Source organism: Trypanosoma cruzi, genomic scaffold (genome assembly GCF_000209065.1).
Source record: "Trypanosoma cruzi strain CL Brener 1047053515877 genomic scaffold, whole genome shotgun sequence".
NCBI classification, from domain to species: Eukaryota; Euglenozoa; class Kinetoplastea; order Trypanosomatida; family Trypanosomatidae; genus Trypanosoma; species Trypanosoma cruzi.
In genome coordinates this window covers 19,958-41,418 of record NW_001849340.1, presented here as the reverse complement: position 1 = coordinate 41,418, position 21,461 = coordinate 19,958, and the positions used below count along the sequence as shown (strand labels likewise).

At 51.5% G+C, this 21,461-nt stretch overlaps 10 protein-coding genes across 10 annotated transcripts, besides 30 other annotated features; all 10 read left to right on the top strand.

The window, feature by feature from the left end:
* On the top strand, positions 1–3,527 carry Tc00.1047053509453.90 (hypothetical protein, conserved; the record flags this gene model as incomplete). Its single annotated transcript, XM_805279.1, has 1 exon — positions 1–3,527. A coding segment is annotated over one exon (3,527 nt), but the record flags the coding sequence as incomplete, so codon positions are not given.
* Positions 1–9,100: a sequence feature (heterozygous, Esmeraldo-like haplotype).
* Positions 3,607–3,627: a microsatellite.
* Positions 4,209–6,509, top strand: Tc00.1047053509453.79 (hypothetical protein, conserved; the record flags this gene model as incomplete). Its single annotated transcript, XM_805280.1, has 1 exon — positions 4,209–6,509. The coding sequence occupies one exon, from the start codon at positions 4,209–4,211 to the stop codon at positions 6,507–6,509; it is 2,301 nt and encodes a 766-aa protein (XP_810373.1).
* Positions 6,696–6,791: a sequence feature (T-rich).
* Positions 6,919–6,976: a sequence feature (GA-rich).
* Positions 6,988–7,007: a microsatellite.
* Positions 7,137–7,161: a microsatellite.
* Positions 7,256–7,290: a repeat region.
* Positions 7,257–7,319: a sequence feature (A-rich).
* Positions 7,414–10,602, top strand: Tc00.1047053509453.70 (protein transport protein Sec24C, putative; the record flags this gene model as incomplete). The annotated part of the gene is made up of 1 exon (XM_805278.1): positions 7,414–10,602. One exon carries the CDS (start codon positions 7,414–7,416, stop codon positions 10,600–10,602), a length of 3,189 nt encoding a protein of 1,062 aa, XP_810371.1.
* Positions 7,619–7,639: a microsatellite.
* Positions 7,675–7,710: a microsatellite.
* Positions 7,911–7,934: a microsatellite.
* Positions 9,101–9,130: a sequence feature (haploid, Esmeraldo-like haplotype).
* Positions 9,131–9,704: a sequence feature (areas merged during assembly that could not be assigned to a particular haplotype. This can correspond to areas where the two haplotypes were merged or to regions with more than two copies in the genome that were merged during assembly.).
* Positions 9,705–10,465: a sequence feature (areas merged during assembly that could not be assigned to a particular haplotype. This can correspond to areas where the two haplotypes were merged or to regions with more than two copies in the genome that were merged during assembly.).
* Positions 10,466–21,461: a sequence feature (heterozygous, Esmeraldo-like haplotype).
* Positions 10,627–10,651: a microsatellite.
* Positions 12,280–12,306: a sequence feature (AT_rich).
* Positions 12,394–13,983, top strand: Tc00.1047053509453.60 (hypothetical protein, conserved; the record flags this gene model as incomplete). The annotated part of the gene is made up of 1 exon (XM_805277.1): positions 12,394–13,983. The coding sequence occupies one exon, from the start codon at positions 12,394–12,396 to the stop codon at positions 13,981–13,983; it is 1,590 nt and encodes a 529-aa protein (XP_810370.1).
* Positions 14,011–14,035: a microsatellite.
* Positions 14,138–14,290: a sequence feature (A-rich).
* Positions 14,535–14,558: a microsatellite.
* Positions 14,589–14,619: a microsatellite.
* Tc00.1047053509453.50 (serine/threonine-protein phosphatase 2A, catalytic subunit, putative) lies at positions 14,642–15,664 on the top strand (the record flags this gene model as incomplete). The annotated part of the gene is made up of 1 exon (XM_805276.1): positions 14,642–15,664. One exon carries the CDS (start codon positions 14,642–14,644, stop codon positions 15,662–15,664), a length of 1,023 nt encoding a protein of 340 aa, XP_810369.1.
* Positions 16,311–16,332: a sequence feature (AT_rich).
* Positions 16,350–16,369: a microsatellite.
* Positions 16,391–16,645, top strand: Tc00.1047053509453.40 (DNA-directed RNA polymerase subunit, putative; the record flags this gene model as incomplete). Its single annotated transcript, XM_805275.1, has 1 exon — positions 16,391–16,645. One exon carries the CDS (start codon positions 16,391–16,393, stop codon positions 16,643–16,645), a length of 255 nt encoding a protein of 84 aa, XP_810368.1.
* Positions 16,756–16,817: a sequence feature (A-rich).
* Positions 17,067–17,699, top strand: Tc00.1047053509453.30 (GCN5-like protein, putative; the record flags this gene model as incomplete). Its single annotated transcript, XM_805274.1, has 1 exon — positions 17,067–17,699. One exon carries the CDS (start codon positions 17,067–17,069, stop codon positions 17,697–17,699), a length of 633 nt encoding a protein of 210 aa, XP_810367.1.
* Positions 17,283–17,318: a microsatellite.
* Positions 17,964–18,620, top strand: Tc00.1047053509453.20 (hypothetical protein, conserved; the record flags this gene model as incomplete). The annotated part of the gene is made up of 1 exon (XM_805273.1): positions 17,964–18,620. The coding sequence occupies one exon, from the start codon at positions 17,964–17,966 to the stop codon at positions 18,618–18,620; it is 657 nt and encodes a 218-aa protein (XP_810366.1).
* Positions 17,996–18,041: a sequence feature (CT-rich).
* Positions 18,252–18,294: a microsatellite.
* Positions 18,890–18,920: a microsatellite.
* Positions 18,995–20,563, top strand: Tc00.1047053509453.10 (hypothetical protein, conserved; the record flags this gene model as incomplete). Its single annotated transcript, XM_805272.1, has 1 exon — positions 18,995–20,563. One exon carries the CDS (start codon positions 18,995–18,997, stop codon positions 20,561–20,563), a length of 1,569 nt encoding a protein of 522 aa, XP_810365.1.
* Positions 20,234–20,317: a microsatellite.
* Positions 20,574–20,604: a microsatellite.
* On the top strand, positions 20,989–21,461 carry Tc00.1047053509453.4 (hypothetical protein, conserved; the record flags this gene model as incomplete). The annotated part of the gene is made up of 1 exon (XM_805281.1): positions 20,989–21,461. A coding segment is annotated over one exon (473 nt), but the record flags the coding sequence as incomplete, so codon positions are not given.

The following is a 21,461-nucleotide window of genomic DNA, read 5'->3' as shown; positions in this document are numbered from 1 at the left end:
ACGTTGTTGAGCTCGTTGTGGTGCCACCTTGCATCAATATCATTGCGCCCCCACCTGGCGTGGTGCGAGCGGGTTATCAGGGTATTCATATTCCTATTCGTTGTGCGTTTGAATTTCATCCAGAGGAAGGGAAAAAAGAGGCCCTAATGGTCATCAAAAACACCCGCACACGGCAGGAACTCCTTGTGGAGCTTCGTTGTGAGAGGGTGCAGCAGCTATGCGCTGCAATTGACCTCATTCCTGTCCCAAAGGCGGCAAAGGGGCCCGGCAGCATGGCGTACACCCCGCCCGTCTTGTCATGTAATCTCCCACCGCCACCAACAATGGAAATTGCTCACTTCCTCGAGGCCTTGTTGTGGAATCTTGTGGAACAGTCTGTGATGGATGAGGATGCACGCTGCTCAGAGGGTAAAGTGACGGATGTGAGTGAGCTCAATGAAATAGAGCGTCAACCCGCGGTTTTGCGTTCGTACTGCCCACCTGTGCTGTTGAAATCATACTTGCCGGACAAGGAACCCGTGTGGTCCGAGTTGTTGGCGTTACGGGTCAGCAATCAGAGCAGTTGCCATGGTTCCTACACGGTGGAGGCCATGCGGTATTCGTTGAAGGGTTTCTTAGAGGGATTGACAGGGATCAGTACGAAAGGGGAGTCTCACGCCGTGAGAGCAACGGCAGCAACAGCGTCTACAACGACAGTTTGCAGTGGACGGTTGTCAGGGAAGCGATATCATTCTGGGAAGAGTAGGGAGAGAAAACGTCGACGTCAATTGGGTCTTGATTCTTCTTGTGGGACGGGATGCACTGGAGAGTCGGATTTGAATTTTTCTCTAGGTACTGTTGAACGTGCGTTCTGGTGCAAGGGGATTGACGGAACGGAGCAGATGGAGCGGGAGCGGCGAGCCATGTTATTTGACGCTCAGAAAGTACTACTGGATGGGCGTGGCTGTGCCACCATGTTTGGCAACGCCCCGGTTGGTCCGCTTTACCCAAATGCCACAGTAGAGGTGCCTCTGTCCATCTTTTCCAACCTTCCTGGAAGATATGAAGAGACACTACAGGTACGCTGTGGTAAATTGCCCTACACACACATTCCACTAACGCTGGAGCTGAGTGGGAAACCGGTGGTGCTTGACTCCAACACAGCTGGGCTCACGGTCTTGGGTGGCAGGGCACTGATGCGCATGCCGGCAGTCATTGCTGGTGTTGGGCGATCGAGGCGCAGTATGGTTCTTATTAATCGCATTCCACGTGATTTGACGGTGTCGGTGAAGATTTTTCTCACCACGGCGACCTTTTCAGTGGTTGCCGTGGATGAGGAGGTGGATGCGGCTGCCGTGACATTGCAACTTCAGCCTGTCTCGGGCGAGGAGCAACGGCGTGAGTCGGAGGGGAAAGGGAAGGTGGCGGCGTCTCCGGAAAATTTATTTTTGCCCGCCTTGGCTTCACGGGAAGTCATCATTGAGTACGCCCCGGATGCGACATTTGTGCCGAAGGAGGGTGCTTCCGAGCGCGAGTGGCGTGGTGGTGTCATCATCACGGCCGAAGTTGCTGACACTCCCTTTAATGACGGATTCCTCATTAATGAGTTTTACCGTCTTCACGCCGCGCGGTACCCAGTGAGAGGTGGTGTCATGAAGAGAAAGCGGCTGCGGGAGTCGGTGCCGAAGTGGATGCGAAGTATCGTGCGTCCCATCATGATGCTGAACGTTCAGCAGCCCCTCATATCGCGGCCCGGGGTGGTGAAGAACAATGCGATTTTGTTGGCCACGCCAGGGGAGCTGACGGTGGTAAAGAAACACTTCGCCATGAGCAAATCGCAGAGTTGCGGCACCTTCATGAGCGAAGAAGATAAAAGCAACATGGGTAACCAGAGCCAAAAGAATAACAGCCGCAGCAGTTGTGCGAAAGGGAGCGAAGACAAGGGGGAGGAGGATGAAGGGGAGGACACAAGCCTCGACGAGGAGTCGCGGGAGGACTACCAGGATGAGACGCTTGTTTCTGAAAAACCGCTGGAGGTCATTCTTGCCATTGAAGAGGAACGCAAGGCCTTGCATGCTTTTATGGAGCAGCGGAAGCTGGAGATGGCGGAGCACAGCCGACATTACTTTATTCCTATTGAGCTTGAGGTGCGTGCTCGCTGCGGCGTTGCACAACTGACCGTTGAGCCCTCTGGCGATGTTATTCACTTCCCCCAATACGTGGAAGATGCGCCATGTGTGCAGACTGTGCGGTTGAACAATCTGGGCTGTGCGGCGATGGAGTTTATCTTGGATTTGCCCTCCTCGTCATTTATAGTGGCGTCAGCACGGCATATTTCAAAGAACACCGAGGAAGAACTCATGGAAGTGGATGATGAGGAGGAGGCACGAAAGCGGCGGGCAATCGCGGCGTTGAAATGGGTTACCCGCGAGGAGCAGCAGAGTTCACAACGGGTTTTGAGAGCAGCGAAACGACCGCATTCTGGGGACATGGCAATAACAGAAGTGAAAATGGCAAATGTTGACTGCATTGCTAGGAGTCACACGCGGAGTGGCGATGCCGCTTTTGTGACCGTCACGAAGTATCGATTGCACCCACACGATGCGTTGGAGGTGCAGTTGGAGTACTGCAAGCCATCCAAGCAGGAGGTGCACGCCATGATGCGAGGCAGCAGCATTGTGCAGGGAGCACTGAACATCATGTACCTCCCCTCCGACGGGGTGATCAAGGAATCAACAGCACACGAGGGCGGCGCGGCCCATGCCTTGTGCCCGCCCCCAGTGCAAGAGGTGACGCAGACTATTCCCATCATCCTTAGCTTTTCTTTGCCGTCGGTGCGCTGTAGCCCCTCCATATTGTGGTTTCGCCCGGGACAACTGCTGCACGATGGCAGACCGCAGCCCTCATATGCACAGAAAATACGGTTGCTGAGTTCCTACGCATCCGCAGTCACTTTTGTGATTGTTCCGTCTTGTCAAATTTTTGCAGAATTTTTTTCCGCCAACACCGCACCTTTTGATGAGGGCGTTGCAGGGACGCATGCCTACACCAGGAGCACCGCGCTACAGGCCACACAGCTCCTTACCCGCGAGCGTCATATCAAAGAGATAGCAAACTACTGGATGGAAGATGAGGGCGATGGTGCTGCTAAAGGTGGTGATGGGGAGAAGGATGAGAGTGAGACGGAAATGGACAGCACTGGTGTTGATGTTTGTAGCACCGAGTGCGAGAAACCGCAACCGATGCAGCTGGAGCAGGAACAACAACAACAACAACGCCGCCGCCCACAGAAACAAACAGTGCGACAAAAGGAGGAGCGACAACATGTCGTCGTGGAAGACACGGAGCGCTTCACCATTACTCCAATGCAAGGCACCATTCCTGGCGCCACGCGAGGCGGCCAGCCCGGTGTGTGTGAGATCTCTGTGACATTCAAGGAACATATGAATGTGCGCTTTGAAGCGGTGTATGATGTGTTGATCAACGACGCTTTGGTTGAGGGCTGCTGTTTTGGCCTCCGCGGTGACAGCCGTGTGACGGAGATATAAAAAAGGGGTGATAAAAGCAGGTGGCGGCACGATATCATAAATAGGAAGGGGAGGTAGAGGAGAATTTACACCGCCAATCTTTTTTTTTTTTTTTTTTTTTGGGCTTCTTATTTACGATGTATATAGAAGTTGCTCGCATGTACTTTTTTTTTGTTTGTTTGTTTGTTTCACTCCGTGCATAGAACACATTGACGGTTATTTTTATCTGGCCGTCATGACATGTAGTTAATATCTCTCTTTTTTTTTTTTTTTTGTTGTTGTTGCAGCGTGATTTCTTTTTTTTCCTTTTTCCAGCAGCGCATGTGGGACTTTGTCTTCTACTCTATCTCTGTATGTCTGGTCTGTCTGGTCTGTCTGTGTGCCATGACGTCATTTCATGTGGAGATTCACGTGTCAAGGGGAAATTATTTACTTTTATTTTGCATCACCTTTTGATTTCTCTGCACTGCATTGCCTGCATTGCACCTGTTGTGGAGTCTGGCAGGGGAAAAGAATACACACACACATACGCCCAGGGTAAGTAAGCATTTTACAGACACGGAGAGTGCCTAGGAGAGTGAGTGCATTATTTTTCTCTTGTGCCCAGTCGCAATTCAAACACAAACGCACAGAACGCAGCAGCACGCCGTTTTCTTATCCTTCCCTTCCTCCCTCTCCTCCTCTTCCATTAAAAGGACTGCAATGGGTGCCGTACGAGGGGCGTCAGCGGGGATGACAGGCGGCGAGCGGCACCAGGAGTTGTCATACTTCTTGATTGTAACAGCGGTGAGAGTGCGTGGGCTACCGGACACAATAGCCGACGCCCCGTTGGTTACGGAGCTTACTGTGGATAGCTGCTCGCTCTTAACGGAGCCACTCCTGCCTCTCCCGGTGGAGAAGGAAGATGCGATGCAGTTTGAACGCCCATCTTCTGCGGATTCCGCACACTTCCTTTCCGCAGGACGCACGCTGGGACTCGACTCCCTCCACATTGTCATTCCCATTGCTGGTGATTGGAGGTGGGGCGCTCTCCGCGAAAAGGCCAGCAGCTCTCCCTTTCTGCACGGCGGGGAAGCCGCGAGTATGTCACGGGGAGGTATACACGTTGTACTACGCACTGCCGATGAAGCGCTTCCTTGGGGCAGCGCATCGTGCTATTATCCTGGCGACTGGTTCCCGATGACTCCATGCGGGGGCGAGGTGCAGGTGGGGTTTGAGGTGTACTGCCAGGAGAGCGGCGACGTCTCGGGGTTGTTGGTGCCCGGGCAAATGGCTCTGGACGGACAATCCGAGCTTGCGGAGCCACAGTCCTGGAGTTTGGCAGAAAACCAGGATGTCGCATTCGTGCCGACAGATGGCGATACAGGAGTTTGCACCCATATCTCCCGTGTGGCTTCTAAACCTCGACAGGTGCGATCTGCGTGTTCCTCTCCTACGAGTCGTTTAGCGTGCTGGAAAAGGAGGGTGCAGACGGCTGGCCAGGCATCGGGTGAACGGGGCCGCGCAGATGGACCTTCCCTCTGTTCAGATTCCGTTCATTTGAATCATTCAGCCCACACAGACGCGGAATTCTTGCATCCAAGGCGTTCTTATGTATTTCTAGTGGATTCTGCGTCAGGCAATCAACTCGAGTCCGCAGGTGGTGACAATCTGAATCCAAACGAATTTCGGACTCGTGCGTGTCAACCACGCAGTCTTGTCTTCTCTCATATCAAAGTGAGTGGGTTTCAACCCATTACTTCCCATGGCAGTTGGACGTTGGAATTCTCTTGGCCTCAACATAAGGTGTCACCCATGAAACGGATTATGTGGATTCCAGGAAGCGTGGATGGGAACGGCGCAGCAGAGATACAAGAGACTCTTTCCATTGACCTTCCGCTATTTATGCGTGGGGAAATACAGACATATATGCATGCAGTTTGGTCTGGCAGCGGCAACAATGACCCCAAAACGCGCTTGTATGTACAGGTGGAGTTTGACCCCATTGTATTGGTGGTGGGGGATCACGAGATGCATTGGGAGGGATGTCGCAGCCACGGCCCGATGTTGACAAACGGTTTGCCACTCACCGTGTCGGATCTCTGTGTGCGGTTTATGGTGAAGTTGGAGTTCTACGAGCCACAGCGAGATGGGCGAAATGGTCGGCCCACAAGTGCAGTTCCCCGCCACCGTGAAAAGATAGCGGCTGCAGCAGCAGACGCAACGGACGAAAGTGAAAGGGGCAGAAATAACGGGGTGTTGCGACGGGGGGCACCGGAGTCGGTCGAAAAGTCCGCGACGCAACGCGCCGCCGAGGGACGTGAAAGACCGCCGTGTGTTAATGGTGCACACCACGCAGAGACGTGGACGCGTGGTGTTCACTCGCTGCCTCGACACGGGGGATCCAACGTGTCTCACAGGACCGGGGTGTGCACGGAGCCGTTGGCGCCACTCCACAACCGCAACCAACAACAACAACAACAAAGTCAGCGACGTGGTAGGGGCACACCGTCGTCACAACGCTCTAAAAACGCGACGCAGATGTTCCCAGATGTGCGGGGTCTGGTGCCCTGTTACAGTGAGCAGAGGCGACAGGAGGTTTTTCGGGCCTACGACACGAAGAACTGCGGCCACATGACAATTGAACAAATGCTGCACTTCTGTCGTGCGCACGTGGCTTTGTTTGATGGCGAAGAGAATGATGCCAGCATTTTGCGTGGTCTGCGTCCTTATGTGGCCTCCACGGCAGTACGCTCTCACGCCGAGACTTGTTCTTCCTCCAATTCCCCGCCGTCTTCCTGCCGGCGTTCCCGCTCCCTGTCGCTTGAAAGGAGAGGCAGCCCAAGAACGTCGGCAAATGGCCATGAGTTATCCGCGTCACACCCCCTCCCGTTGAGTAGTGCGCCGTCGGAGGGTGCATCCGCGGCGGCGTCCTTGGCGCCGATGGGGTTTGCAGGTTGCGAGTCGCAGGGCATTACATACAATGTGTTTGAAATCATCGCACTGCGCCTTGCCAGCATGTAAACCAATCCACACGCCTCTATTGGATGCTCCATCAACCATAAACGCCGGGGCGGTTAATCGACAATCAAAAATACAAAAGCGATGTAAATAAGAAAACTTGGGAAAAAACCAATAAAAAAAAGGGGGTGTCTCTGTGTGTGTGTTTCTGTGTTGTTGTTGTTGTTTTTTTTTGTTTGTGGAGTGAGCAAACGAAACGAAACAAAACAACAAAAAGATGAACGGAGAGGGACCAGCCACGCACCAAAAGACAAACAAATAAAAAAACAAAAAAAAACAAAACAACATGACATTTCTTTTTGTCTTATTAGTAGTAATGAATGAATGTCAAATCAGGTGTGGTTGGCATGCGTGCATGACTATTTATGGTTCCTCTCCCATTTTACCCCCTTTTTTCCCCCCCCTGCTGCGGCTCTTTCTCTCTCCTCATTTCCCTTCTCCCTCTCTCTCTCTTTTTTTTTTCTCTCTCTGTATGGCGAATTATATATATATATATATATACGCATATTTGTGTGTGAGGCTGAGGCTGAGGCCGGGGCATCCATGACAGGGAATCAAAAAGGGAGAAAGAAGGTGGGAAGAGGCCAAAAATAACACTTCCCCTCCCCCTTTTCCGGGAAAAAAAGGGGAAATAATAATAATAGTAATAATAATATAAAGAGCACCCAGTCAAAACAGGGAATAGAATGCAATTGGAAGTGAAAGCAGCGTCAATGGCGTGCATGGCGGCTGTAACATTTATGGTTGCACTCTCTTCCTTTTTTTTTTTTTTTTTCTCTTTCTTCTCATCGTTTATTATTATTGTTATTATTTGAAAATGTGATCTCTCACCTTTATATCGGTGGTCATTTCTGGCGAAGTGAGGGCCATATCCCTGTTTGTTTGTTTGTTTTTGTGTGGGACTTACATGAACAACGGGGGGACGACCACCGCGATGTGTGCGGACACGGCCTTGCCTCTTCCTCACCCCATCCTTTCCTCTCCCCCCATTCTCCCATTCTTCCTGCTGTGTGATGGGCGAGTGTGTCGCTGCGCCTCAAGATGCGTCGTATCCTTTTTTATTGTCTCTCTTTTTCCATTGTTGTTCTTTATTCCCAAACCACCACCATCACCAACAACAACAACAACAACAAAAGTAGGATACATGTACTATCCGTACGGCGGCGCACAGCAGCAGCAGCAGCTGTTGGATCAGCAGCAGCAGAACTATTATTATTATCCTCAGGGCCAGCAGGAGCAGGCGGGAGTTCCCCCCACATCATGGCAACAGTACACAAACCCGCAGCATGGCGGTGCCATGCACAACGGGCTACAATTGCCTGGCCAGTATCATGATCCCTACGTATCTGCAACACCGAACGGGGTGCAGAGCTATAGCAATTACTATCCCACACCCAACTATCCACAGCAACAACAACAACAACAACAGCCGCTGCCACCACCACCACCCGCACCACAGATGCATCCGCAACAGCCACAGCTTCCCCAACAGCAGGTGCAGCAGTATCCACATCAGGATGCTACTACTACTACGACTGCTGCGACGACGACGAACAATGCCGCGGCATCTACCTCGTTAATTTCCTCGACAGGAGCCATCCCCTTTGCGAATTCTCAGACAGATGCTAGTGGTATGCAACTTCCGACACAGCAGCATGCCTACCAAGCGCAACAGCGCCCGCAGGCGGGAGCGTTTCCTTCTGGCAATTATCCCACACAACAAGAGCAATGCAACTCAGTTGTCGGAAGGTGCGCTCGTCCCCCGCCAAGACGCAGCGTGGATTTAAAAAGTGCACCAAACCCACGCCGTGACATTTCCCAAAAACCAGGTAATCAGGAGATTCAGACTTCTTCAGGTCAGTTGCCGCTAAGTGCCACGGGATTTTTTGCCGTTGATGACGGAAATGCGAGTCCAAAGTTTTTTCGACCCACCACAAACTCTGTCCCCGCCGAGGAGCGCCTTGTGAAGGATAGTAAGATATTTTTTGGAGCCGTTCTGGCTCCACTTTGCCGGCCGCTGTATCCACGCGAGGAAGTTCCCCTTGTTGAAGGCCGGCCACCTGTGCGATGCTTTCGTTGCCGTGCTTACATTTCATGCCACGCACGCTTTGTGGATATGGGCCGGTGTTGGGTGTGCCCCTTCTGTAACATGGCGAACGAGGTGGAGAATGAATATTTTTGCAACTTGGATGCACGTAACCAACGGTTGGATCGGGCAGAGAAACCGGAGTTGAGCCGAGGCAGCGTGGAGTATGATGTCGGTCCCTACCCGGATTACGCACTCCGTGATGAGAAGGATGCACCGATTCCGGCGAGACCGTTGCACTATTTATTTCTGCTGGACGTATCTCAAAAAGCAGTCTCCAGTTTTCTCCCTGATTACGTGGATGCTTTGATGCATTCTCTGCACGAGATGGCCCAACAGTATCCTCAGTGCCGTGTGGCCTTCATTACATACGCATCTACGCTACAATTTTACAATGTTCGTCACCCGCGAATGCCGCAGTTGATTGTTGCCGATGTGGACAATCCATTTGTTCCATTACCTTTTACGAGCCTGTGCTGGCTGACACTAGGCACCGAACTGGACCTTGTAGATGCCTTTTTGATGCGTCTTATGGAGTACGCGCAGGATCTTCGAGAAACGGATAGCGTCATGGGTGCCGCTGTGCACGCTGCCACGTTGGTGCTTGCTGGGCAGCACGGCGGCCATGTCATTTTGTGCGGACACAAGGCACCACATCGTGGCATTGGCGCACTGAAGCTGCGCGAGCAGCATTTGTTGTATGGAACCGATAAAGAAAAGGATTTGCTACGGCCCATTGAAGGATTTTGGAGGACAACCGCTACGGCATGCGCTAAGCAGCAGATATCTTTTGATCTGCACATGTTTGCGGACCAGTACTGTGAGTTGGTTACAATCTCGCAACCATGTCACCTCTCTAACGGTCGTGTGCATCTCTTTTCCAACTATGACCGTGAGACGGATGCGACCAAAGTACAGGCTGTAATGAATCAGGCATTGCTGGAGGAGGCTGGGTATGCGGGCATCTTACGTGTCCGCTGCAGTAGTGGGGTTCGAGTGCAGGCCTACCATGGCCATTTCATGTCACAGGACTCGCACGACATGGATCTCGCCCACGTGCAAGGCTCTTCCACCTTTTTTGTAGAATTTGCACATGAAGGGAAGTTGGAGAAAACGTCTTACGCCTACTTTCAGACTGCATTGCTGTACACTACACGTGGAGGGGAAAGGCGCGTACGAGTGCATTCTGTTCGTATGTCAGTAGTCACGACACTTTCGGGTGTGTTTGAGGCCGATTTGGAGGCGACACTTATGGGATACATTCACGAGGCGATTGGGAACGCTGTCAACAAAGGTCTACAATATGCCCGTAGTACTGCACAGGACCGTGTATTGAAAATGTTGGTTGCCTACCGTCGTGTGTGCACTTCCAATGCCACATCGTCTCTGCTGATGCCTTCACGCCTACGGCTCATACCATTGTTTGTGCTTTCATTTATGAAAGCCGATGCGCTAGTGGAGGGCACCACCGTACCTATTGACGATCGCGTGCAGAAACTTTTCTTACTCATGACGATTCCCATGCACCAGTGTGTAACGTACTTGTATCCGACCTTGTATGCCGTTCATCATCTCCTTTCTGAACCCACAAGCGGCGTGATAGATCCAGAGACGGGCCACTGCGTTCTGCCAGGCTGGCAACAGCTCATTTTTGACAGCATCACGACAGATGGGGTCTATGTGCTCTGTGACGAGCAGGCACGAATTGTGTATTTGTGGATCGGTTCCTCTGTTCTGCCGGAAGTTTCGCTTGAACTCTTTGGGACCACGAATGCCTTGGAAGTTGGTCGCACGGTTTTTTTTGAGAACTTTGGCGAAAGGCTGAAGAACGTGTTGTACGCCTGCCTCATGCGGGATGATGGAATGCGGCGTTTTGTGATTCTTCACGAAAAGGACCGCGGCGAGGAGGCGTTTTTTCGGCAATTCAAGGAGGAGAACGAGGGTGGCTCCATGGGCTATGATCAGCTCCTTGTGCATCTGCACCGTGAGGTGAAGAAGTCAATTGCATAGAAAAATGCAATTTTTTTTAACGCGTTTTTTTCTTTTTTTTTTTTCTTTTCTGTGGTGCACCTCTTTTAAAAAAAAACAACAACAAATTATGTTGTCCCTGGGCGGTTATTACCTCCTCTCTGTCTCTCTTCCCTTTTTTTTTTTTGAGAGGAGGGGAATGTGCATGCGGAGCGAATAACTCATTTAATTGGGAGTTTCTTATTGCTTCATTTTCACGCTTTTTTTTTTTTTTTGTACGATTATAAAAACTTCCATCGTTATGGATGTGGTCGTTATTACAAGTGATGCTTCTCTCTCTCTTGCCCTCATTTGTGCTTCGAATCGGGTGAGTTCTCCACAGCGAGACACATGTATTTTGTGCGCCCTGCAGACGGTGGTGTTTGTGTGTGTTTGTGTGGCCTGTGCGATTATGGCCCGCGGAGGGAGTATGAGAGATGAGGCGAAGAAGGAAGAGCGTGTGTGTGTGTGTGGGTTTAAAGAAGACGTTCTTGTGTGCGCCCAGGAACGTGAGTGCAAGCATATGTGAGACCTATCTGCCTGCCTTTCCGGTATGCATGGGAGTGAGAGGGGTCCGTGGAGGCAAAATGTGACACGCGAGAGGGGAGGCACCCTTCCCCTCACTCTGCCAGGTAGTGAACCCCCTCGTTTTGAAGGAGGAGGGTCGGTGCCAGGGATGGGGGATAAACAGCGAGAAGTAGAGGAGCTGGCAAGCGGGCGGCGGAGAAGAGGCGAGGCCGTTGACAGTGAGGGAGGGAGGAGACATGCGTGCCTGCCTTTTTCTCTGTGTCTATGTGTGTTGGTGTGTGTGTGGGGTGACGGAGGGGGGAAAGAAAGGCGGCAAATAATAACCGAAGGGATGGAAGGGAACCAACTGTCAGGGAGAAACAAACAAACGGGCGGCTTCAGCAACGTTCAAAAGGGAAGGAGGAGGGGGCTTATTGCCTTTTATTCCATTTTTCTTTTTCTTTTGGTGTTGTGGCTGCGGTGTGAAGGGCGCCTTTCTGGTGAGTGGGGAGGCGGTGGGCGGGGGGTTTTCTTTTTTCTTTTCCCTTCTTGTTTTTTTTTATTTCTCCTGCCCCGCTCTCCCTCTCTTGGAAGGAAAAATCAATGAATAAACGGGAAAAACAAAACAAGAAACAAGAGGCAAGAAACAGACGCCTGCCAATGCTGCCACTACCACTGCGGCGGCTACCAGCGCTGCCAAGCTCTTTCTGCCCCTTTGATTGTGTTCTCCTTCCTGATGGGGCAATAGCAGGACGAATAGCAGGATGAAGAAAGGTGACATCGAAGCAAGAAAGCTGCTCGAGAGCGAGTCTGCATGTTTGTGTGATGTGTCTGATGTTATTTTATTTTATTACTTCCGCCGCTGCTTCTACTTGATATGTATAGCGGAATGTGGTGAGACCACACTGCAGCTTTGTTTTTACACACCTTTTTTCTTTTTCTCTTATTTGGCGTTTCTTTAAATACAATAGGCGTGTGCTCGGGGTCGATTTTTCCCCTTTCTGGTGCTCCACGCACCCACTCTTCCGCATTTCATGCGGCTTTTGTAACAGTGGTGGAAGAGGACGAGAGTGCGAGCGACATCCACAGCCGTCCATTGGGTGAATTCTTGTGGGTATTTCTTCTGCCTTGATTGGGCCATTTGTTTCGTAGAGATAGATAGAATTCCTACCCTTTATTTATTTATTATTTTATTTATTTGTGCGTATTCCTTTGTCTGTCCGTGTGGCGGAAGGTCCTTTGATTTCAGTACACCACCGCACGATACGTTACGGGGGGGGGGGGGAAATGGACACGAGGTTCCACTGCGTGTACCTCCTCACGAGTCTAGACCCGCAGTGCGCGGGGGAGTACTACATTGGGTACACCGTCGATCCCATTCGACGTCTTCGGCAACACAACGGGGAAATTGTGAGTGGTGCTTGGCGCACAAAACGTCGTGGGCGTCCGTGGGAGCTGCTCTGTTGCGTCTCAGGCTTCGGAGAGGACCGCATCGCTCTCAAATTTGAGTGGTGTTGGCAGCACCCAACGAAGTCCACCCGCCTGAAGACGCAGATGACACAATTGCGTGGCGTACACCGTCTTCCGTATGCGGTAGGTGTCTTGCACCTTTTGTTACGTGCCGACCTTTTTGCACGGCTGCAGTTGACGTTACATATTTTTGAACCGGAACGCGTTGGGCGCGTGGTGGCGGAGCTGCAAGGACGTGTCCCGTCAATCTCTCCATTGGTCGCAACGTCTTTACTGCGTATAGAGGAGATTACGAAGGAGCGTTTTATGAGTCTTTACCTCGACGGGGTGTCAGGAGATGGTACCGCAGGGGATGGCTGCGTCTACTTCGTGACGGCACCGCTCAGCAGCCAGCCTGACGTGGACGCCCCCAGCCGACGTGTGCGGAGTTGCAGGTATTTGTCTGAGGAGGATGTTTTCCGGCAACACGCCAGAGTAAAGGAGTTACTGGAAGCAAATCAATGCCCATGCGCCTTGTGTTCCCTGCCACTTCGATCGCCCTATTTTGTACGGTGTTATCGCACCCCGTTCTGTGCTCTGCGTGCTCACTTGGCGTGTCTCGCCATGTGGTTCACATACGAAACGATGCAGAAACGAGATGTGACGATGGGGCAGTCAACCAGAAATGAGCGCAGCGGTGAATACAGTAACAAAATAAAGGATGATAGCAATGATGGGACTATGGATGCTCATGCATCCGGGCGGCAGCTTCATTCACTTTCTGTGAACAATGCGGACTTCTCTTCGTCGAGGGATGCCGGCTCAATTCTTGATTCCAGTGGTCATATTTCTGCGTTTGAAGAGAGTCGCTGTGCGTCTTCTCCATCGTTGACACTTTTGCCCTGCCAGCCGTGTCCATGCCCTTTATGTGATGAGCCGCTGCAATGGGGGGCGTTGGTGCATGACTTGAAGCGTCGGGCGGTGCTGGAGAAACGTTGGATGGAGCGTCAGCGGCGAGAGAAGATAGAGGCGGCGTTAGCGGAGCGGCTACAACGCCTTCAGAACAGCAGCCTGACGGAACGGAAGTCTCGGAGGAAGGCAACGCCGGCTTTGGGGCAGAAGCGAAATCGCGGGGAGTATTGTGGTGACACCGTTGGCGATGGAGGAAAAGAGGCGGTAACAAATTGGCGGGCCCGTGCGATGGACGGGTGTGATTCCTGGAACGATACAAACGACTTCTCCCATTCGGTTTCTCTGCCGCCTTCTAGGGATGAGGGATACGCGTGTGACAGCAGCCGTCGTGGGGTGGGTGGCAGTAAACATACGACCCGAATGACGGACGAGGGGAAAAATGACTCCATCACGGATATATGTGACTGCGTATTGCAGCTGACAGAGTTTAACCTCGATGAATGGTTAGATGCATAAGTTCTAACGGGTTTCATGTATGCTTCTGGGGGAAGGGAGGGAGGGAGGGAGGAGGAAGATTGTGTTTGTATTTGGAAAGTATATACATATGGAAGTAGGGCGGATACAATGAGGCGGAGGACGGTGATGATGATGCATGTGTTTATGCTTCCACTTACTTTTATTATTATTATTATTTTTTGGATTTAGTACCTCCCCATCCCTTCTTAATCTTGTTTATTTCTTCTTTATGTATACATGTTCATCTCTTTCTTCTTTTTTTTTTTTATTGGTGGCCTTATTTCCAAAAATTTTTTTTTTTTTTTTTTTGAGGCCGAAATTCACATTTATTGTTAGCGTACACCAGCGACATAACTCAGTCTCTTGCAGTGGGTGGGGAGTGGAAGCATTGCAAGAGAAAAGAGTAGGACGATAAGGAGGGATACGCACATATATACATAGAGAGAGAGAGAGAGAGAAAGGCTAATAATAGAGACAGAGGGAATTAAGAAGAATAAACGAGTGACGAACGAGAATAAATTCCACAAATCAAAGAGGAGGACGAAAGAGTTTATATATATAAATATATATATATAAAAGAGAAGTAAAAAAGTAAATAAGAAAATACACATACACACACACACACACACACACGCAGTATATATATATATATATACACATGGAGGGGGCGTTACCTACTGGAATTACAAATAAAACGATAGCGTCACCCACAACCACAGGGACGGCAGTGGCGGTCCCCACACCACCGGGTGCGGTGGGTGAGCCTAACAGTTTCAATGTGGATGAATTGATTCAGTATGTTTTACAGGGAAAACCATTGAGTGAGCCACAGGTGGCGAAGCTGTGCCAGAAAGGCAAGGAGGTTCTGGAGAAGGAGGGGAATGTTCATACCGTGCGTGCACCCGTGACCGTATGTGGAGATATACATGGTCAATTTCATGATCTGCTGGAGCTGCTGAAGATTGGTGGTCTCCCACCTGACACGAATTATTTATTTATGGGCGACTACGTTGACCGCGGTTACTACAGTGTGGAGACAGTCACATTGTTGTTGCTTTTTAAAATACGATACCCGGAGCGGGTTCAGATTCTTCGTGGTAACCATGAATCACGCCAGATTACGCAGGTCTACGGCTTTTACGATGAGTGTGTACGCAAATATGGCAGCGCCAATGTGTGGAAGTTGCTAACCGATCTTTTTGATTACTTGCCGCTGGCGGCGGTAGTGGAAAACGAGATCTTTTGCCTTCACGGCGGTCTTTCTCCCACGTTGGATAGTCTGGCGCATATTCGTAGCTTAGAGCGCGTCCAGGAGGTTCCACACGAGGGGCCCATGTGCGATTTGTTGTGGTCGGATCCTGAGGACCGTGATGGGTGGGGCATCAGTCCACGTGGGGCCGGCTTTACTTTTGGCGCCGACATCTCCGAGCAGTTTTGTCACAACAACGGCCTCAAGATGATTGCACGGGCACATCAGTTGGTGACGGACGGATACAGCTGGGCACATAATGATCGTCTCGTGACGATATTTAGCGCACCAAATTACTGCTACCGTTGCGGTAACCTTGCCGGATTGCTGGAGCTCGACGAGCACATGAATAAATGTTTTTTTCAGTTTGATCCCGCCCCGCGACGAGGTGAGGCGCAGGTGTCGAAGAAAACCCCTGACTACTTTCTCTGAGGGAGGATGTTGACGGTCATTCCGCGTCATTGAGGGGAGGGAGTAAGAGGGCCAATAGAGTAGAGTGGGAAGAGGTGGGGGAGGTGACATGACTTGTGGGGCTTCAACGCCGCAGAGCTGGGAGGGAGGGAGGAAACAGAAAAGAAAAAGATTGCCTCTTTGGAAGGGTATCTCTGTTTTTCTGTGCATGTGTTGATGTCATCTGGACTCCACGGACCATGAGGAGAAAGAGGGAGTTTTTTTTTTCTTTTTCCACGCCTCGTGTGGCTGTCTGTCTGCATTCTCTCTCTCTCTCCTTTTTTTTTTTTTTTTTTTGGATTCAGCGGCGGAATGGCATTTGGCCCGTTGCCATTTCTTTACCGGATGCGTGCCACTTTGTCGTGTATGCTCACCGTCCCTTCTGCCGCAGTTCTCAACGGAGCAAAGAGAAATGGGGGGCGGAGGCGTCTTTTTATTCTTCTTTCAAGAAGGGGGATATGAGGGAAGAGGGAAACAACAATAACAACAGCAAAAAAAAAAAAAAAAAAGAAGGGGGCAGTGCAGGAAGGAGGTTTCATTTCCCTCCTCCACCAATTACGTGTGGTTTCCCTAAGAAAATAAAGTGTGTATGCGTTTAATTATGTGTATTTGCTCCCCATGCTTGTTCTTTTTTATTTTTATTTTATTTTGAAGGGTTGTAGTTATTTGCTGCTGCTGCTGCTGCTGTTTGTTTGTAGCATCAGCCTCATGCTTATTCCTGTGCGTTGCTACTCCTGCGGGAAAGTCATTGGGAACCTTTACGAGACGTACCAGCAGCTGCTTAGCGAGGACTACACTGAGGCGGAGGCGCTCAACGCCCTGCAGCTTGACCGCATGTGCTGCCGCCGCATGATATTGTCGCACATCGACCTTGTGGACGACTTGCTGCCGTACAGCGTGCCTGTGGTGGGAACCATGCCGTTTGCCAATCCACTGCAGACGTCAAAACCGCACCGCCGGTGAAGCGAGGCTACGGCTTGGATGACGAGGCCTTTGACAGGGAGGAGGCTGCATTGGATATATATGTATGTGTGTGTGCGGTTTGAAAAGGAAATGACGCAACGGTGCAAAAATTTTCTCTCTCTTTCTCTTTGTTTCTCTTTGTTTCTTTTTTTTTTTTTTCCTATCTTTTTTTCGCTTCTTAAGGAATCAACGGCAAAATACTGAAAACAACCGTGCATATAATGCATGCGTCTTTGAAGGAGGGAGAGAAGGAGAGGAGAAGGAGATCCCAACTCGGCAGAGTGGCGTTTAATTTTCTGTTACCACGTGTGTTTCATTGCTTGTTTTTTCTTTCTCTCTCTCTCTCTATATATATATATATTTTACGTTGCATGTGCACGGCGGTATCTCAGGTACATTTTTCTTTACGTAGAGAAAATTCATGTCTACGGATGGTGACACGATAAGTAAGGCAGCAGAAGCAACCGGAGAGAAGGACGTGGGCAGTTCTCAAGAAGTAACATGCGCGCAGTGCCCCACTGGGGCCGGACACGAGGGCCAAGAGACCGCGTTGTTGGTCCGCGATGGGAAACAGAGCAGCGGGAACGACGAGGCGCATGTCGTTCGAGGGGCTCCACCGTTGTTGTCTCCATCGCCAACGACGACGGCGACGACGACGACGACGACTACAACGTCAGTGCTGGAAGGTTTGATCCGAGCACACAGGGAGCGTCAGGCGGAACTGCGGGCCGTTGGATCGCGGGCGTGGGAGGAGGTGCGGCAACACGCACAGGCGGCCTGTGATGCTGTTACCGATAGCGCTAACGCGGAGGTGTTTGCTGCGTTTGCACGTGAAAGGAAGATTGAGATGGAGCTCAAGGCGATTGCCGCACGGTCCTCTCAGCTTCAGCGGCAGATGACGGCGTGGGCCACACTTTTTGGGAAGTTCAACACGGAGCTGAAGGAAATGGGGGATTTGTCAAATTGGGCCCGACGCATCGAGGAGGACTTGTCGGAAACGGTGCATCTCCTGGAAGAGCTGTCAGAGCGAAAGCGGCGGGCGCAGGGAATGTAGCGACCTCTCGGGAGTTGAGTTTAATGAGAGGAAAGGGCGGAGGAAGGGGGGAGACGTGACGTGCAACGCATGCATGTATGGATTGCCTTTTCTGCCCTTTCTGCCTTTTTTTTTTTTTTTTCCTTTGAGCGTGACACGACACGTTTATCTCCGTGACTTTGTGTGCAAGACGCGTCATTGTCGTCTCTTTTATCTGCATCTATTGAATGTTCACATGCATGTTCTTTCTCTTGAAGGAAGGAAGAAGTAACAGAGGCGAGTCAAATGTCCTCGACTGCCCTGAAGAAAATGTCTGCGGAGCGGAAGGAGGAGGAGGAGGAGGAAGAAAACAAGAAGAAGAAGACGACGGCGCCGGGACTGACGATTCACTCCGAAGTGCCGTACACGGAGGAGGAGAAAACGTGTCTGCTAGAGCAGCTCGTAGCTTTATCACAGGAGCAACAGGAAGGACAGCATGACGATGACGACAAGTGGACGCGGACAACAGTCCCTTTATTGGTGTCGATGCTCGAGAAGGTGCTGCAGCTTGCCGCAGACAACTACGAAGACGAAAATAATAATAATAATAATAATAATAATAATAATATTAGTAATAGTGCCGGCACCACCACAACGGCCGCCACGAATCAGACACCGAAGGGCGGCGGTGCCACCACACTGGCAGCAAAACCCCTGAGCAAGATGGAGTGCTTTCTTGAGGAGAATGACTACATTATCGAGCAGATGCAGCAGCAGCAGCGGCCTTTTTTCACTCTACCGAGACTGTTGGAGATCCTCGCTGACCCTTTTATTTACAATAGGGACGCCGCAGGAAAACTGCGTGGAGGGAAACTGCAGGCGGCTTTGAGACGTTGTGTGTTGGTTTCATACCCGCTGCTCACCGTGCAGTGGCCCTTTACAAGTGAAGTAAACCCTCTGTAGAGCAAATAATCGCTCAGGTTCCCTCTTGCAGCAACGGAGGGAATGCAAGTTGTCTGTGGGAGGACGTCTTGCCCTTACCTTTTTTTTTTCTTTTTCCCCCTTTTCTTATTGACGCTGCAATCCTCCGACTTGCTTCCCCCTCTTGGCGTACTGGGCATGATTTCCTTTTCATTGCTTTATTCTTTCTTCTCTGCTTGGCCGCACCACACCGGGTTGTCAGGGAAAACAGGAAAAAGGAGAGGGGGGCGGTTTTCTCTTTTTCTCCCTCCGTGTGTGTTTGTGTGTGTGTGTGTGTGTGTGACTTTCACTCCTCACCTACAGACGCAAGGGAAGTGAGAAGAGCGAAGAAGGGAAGGCATTGGGAGGAGGGTGCGATGGTCGAGCCGCAGCTGTTCTGTGGGCCCCAGTTTGTGTTGGAGGTACCGGCGGAACACCCGCAGCCGATACAGCCAGATGTATTGCTGCAGCTACAGACAGAGTTGTATAGTCTTTTAACACCAACCGTACTCCGCAAGATACATACAACGCACGGCAGTCATAGTGGCAGCGGCGACCTTGTGCCACCACACCCAGATTCTCTTCTTTTTATTGACATGGAGTCAACACCGCCGACAGACGCCGGCAACGAGGACGATTACATTCACGTCCTTCTTCTTGTTACAGACTCCCGTGCGGCGGCGGAGCTTTTCAGCATTGGGCTGAGGAATCCCTTTATTGCCCTGCCTCACCGCATGCGGTTGCGCAACCATTATGCAGGGGGTGGCGGAAAACCACGTGCCCCACCTGCGGAGATCTTGAGAAAGAAGGAATCTCTGCGATCCCGTATGAATTTCGATGAGGACTTGTGGGAAAAGTTGCAGAAGGCCCTCACACCGGAGTGGCTGCAGGAGTTTGAGTCTCGTTATTGCCAAATCCCTGAAGGGGGCGGGGCGCTCCCCATGCGGGACGCGGAGCAGCATGAACAGCGTGTGGAGAGTTTGCTGCGGTACTGTGAGCGAGAGGTGCAGTACGTTGGCGTGATGGACGAGGAGGGCAACGCGAGTCCATTCCTTCTCGCGATGGGCGTCTTCTACCGCTTTGGACTTACTTACCGTGATGCGTTTGTGCACTTTGTGCGTCATCCACGGCGCCCCATTCGTGCCTTGGCACTTTTTATAGCACGTTACACCGCCGCCCCGGAGGAGCTGGAGCCCTTCTTCGCACCGTCCCTCACAGACGAGGTGACAATTGCATGCGCAGAGGACGCGAATGTGACGACGTCAATGCGACAACTCTGTGCGGATCTTCTGCTGTGCGATGAGGTGTGCGAGGCGTGGCCACCGACCTATCACGCGTACTGGGTCGAGCACAAGGTGCGTCCCATGATGCAGCGCATTGAGGCGGAGTGTAAGCGGCGCGAGGAACTGCGACTGACACGTAGAGATGAAGGTAGCGGTGGGGGAATAAGGGCGGCAGCGAACATGACCCCGACCAACGCATCCAGAGGGAATGAGGAGACAAAAGTGCGGGGATCGGGCGGAGGCGTCGGTGTGTTTGGCTTCCGGAATATGAGGGAGTTGCAGGCGTACGTTAGGGAGAGGGAGCGGGTGTTGGTGCCGCAGCGCATCTTGTCTATGACAGCGGCGCCAAAAGAGGGTGACGGCGACGGTGACTACTACAGCGACCTCGACGACGACGATGATGGGGATGACGACGACTTCCTGATCAAAGTGCGGGTGGAGGGCAGCAGGAGTGGGAGAGGTGCTGCCCGCCCCACACAAACAGCCCCGCAGGAGGCCCAAAAGCAAAAGCGGGGCGCGGAACGAAGAAAAAGGGCGCGTGAGTCGGAAATAACGACCAATACGCGTGCGTTGGTGATGACAGGGGCGTACCGCACAGTTCTTCGTCTGCTTGGCCGCACGGAGCCGTTTGATAGGCGTGGGGAGCACTATTTGACGTTCTAAAGCAACTCCGTCTCTTTTTCTCTCTCCCTCTCTCTCTCTCTATTCCTTTTTTTTTTTTTTTGCTGAGGCTGGTGGGACGGGGGCCATTTTGCTTTATTTGTGTTATTGTTATTATTTCCGTGCGACATCGTCCCCTTTCTTCTTTCTGCGGGGGCTCCACGTGACACGCACCACCACCACTTCTTTTTTTTCTTTTTGTCCCCCCCCCCTGCCGAGGGGAACGGACTGATTGCGTTTCAGTGGGAAAAGAGAGATTTCAAGAGGAGGGGTTAGGGGTGGGGGGTGGGGGAAACATATTCACATCTATATATTCTTTTTCTTCGACGCCCAACCATTACAACGGGGAGGAGGAGAGAGGGAAAGAGCGGTGCATACATAATACATACATATAATATATATATATATAGACGCAGTCTACACACGAGATGCCGACTGAGGCGGATTTAGAGAAAATTCGGCGTGAGCGGGCGGCACGGTACCAACAACTAAGCGAGGCGGAGAAACCACGCGTGGAGCCATGCCCCCATTGTCATGAGCTGCCATATAAGAAGGGGGTTTGCCCAGAGACAGGCATATTCCACAATCTTGAGCGGCACACGATAGTGGGGGGCGCTGTGGTGCAGTCAAACATTGTGCGTTCCTCCGAGCTCATGGAGGCGATTGACCGTTCACGTATACGGTGGGTGGAGAGCCGGACGCAGATGGTACGCGCGGATGCCGTGTCGCTGAACCTATTTCAAAGTTTTGTGCGACAACTGGACTGGTCACTACAGCGTTACGGCATTCTTTACGGTAAGTACGATGCCAGCCTCAACCTAATTGAGGTACACGCGATATATGAGCCCGAGCAACATGGCGATGCGTACACGTTCCATTATCTCCCTGACAAACGTCTTCC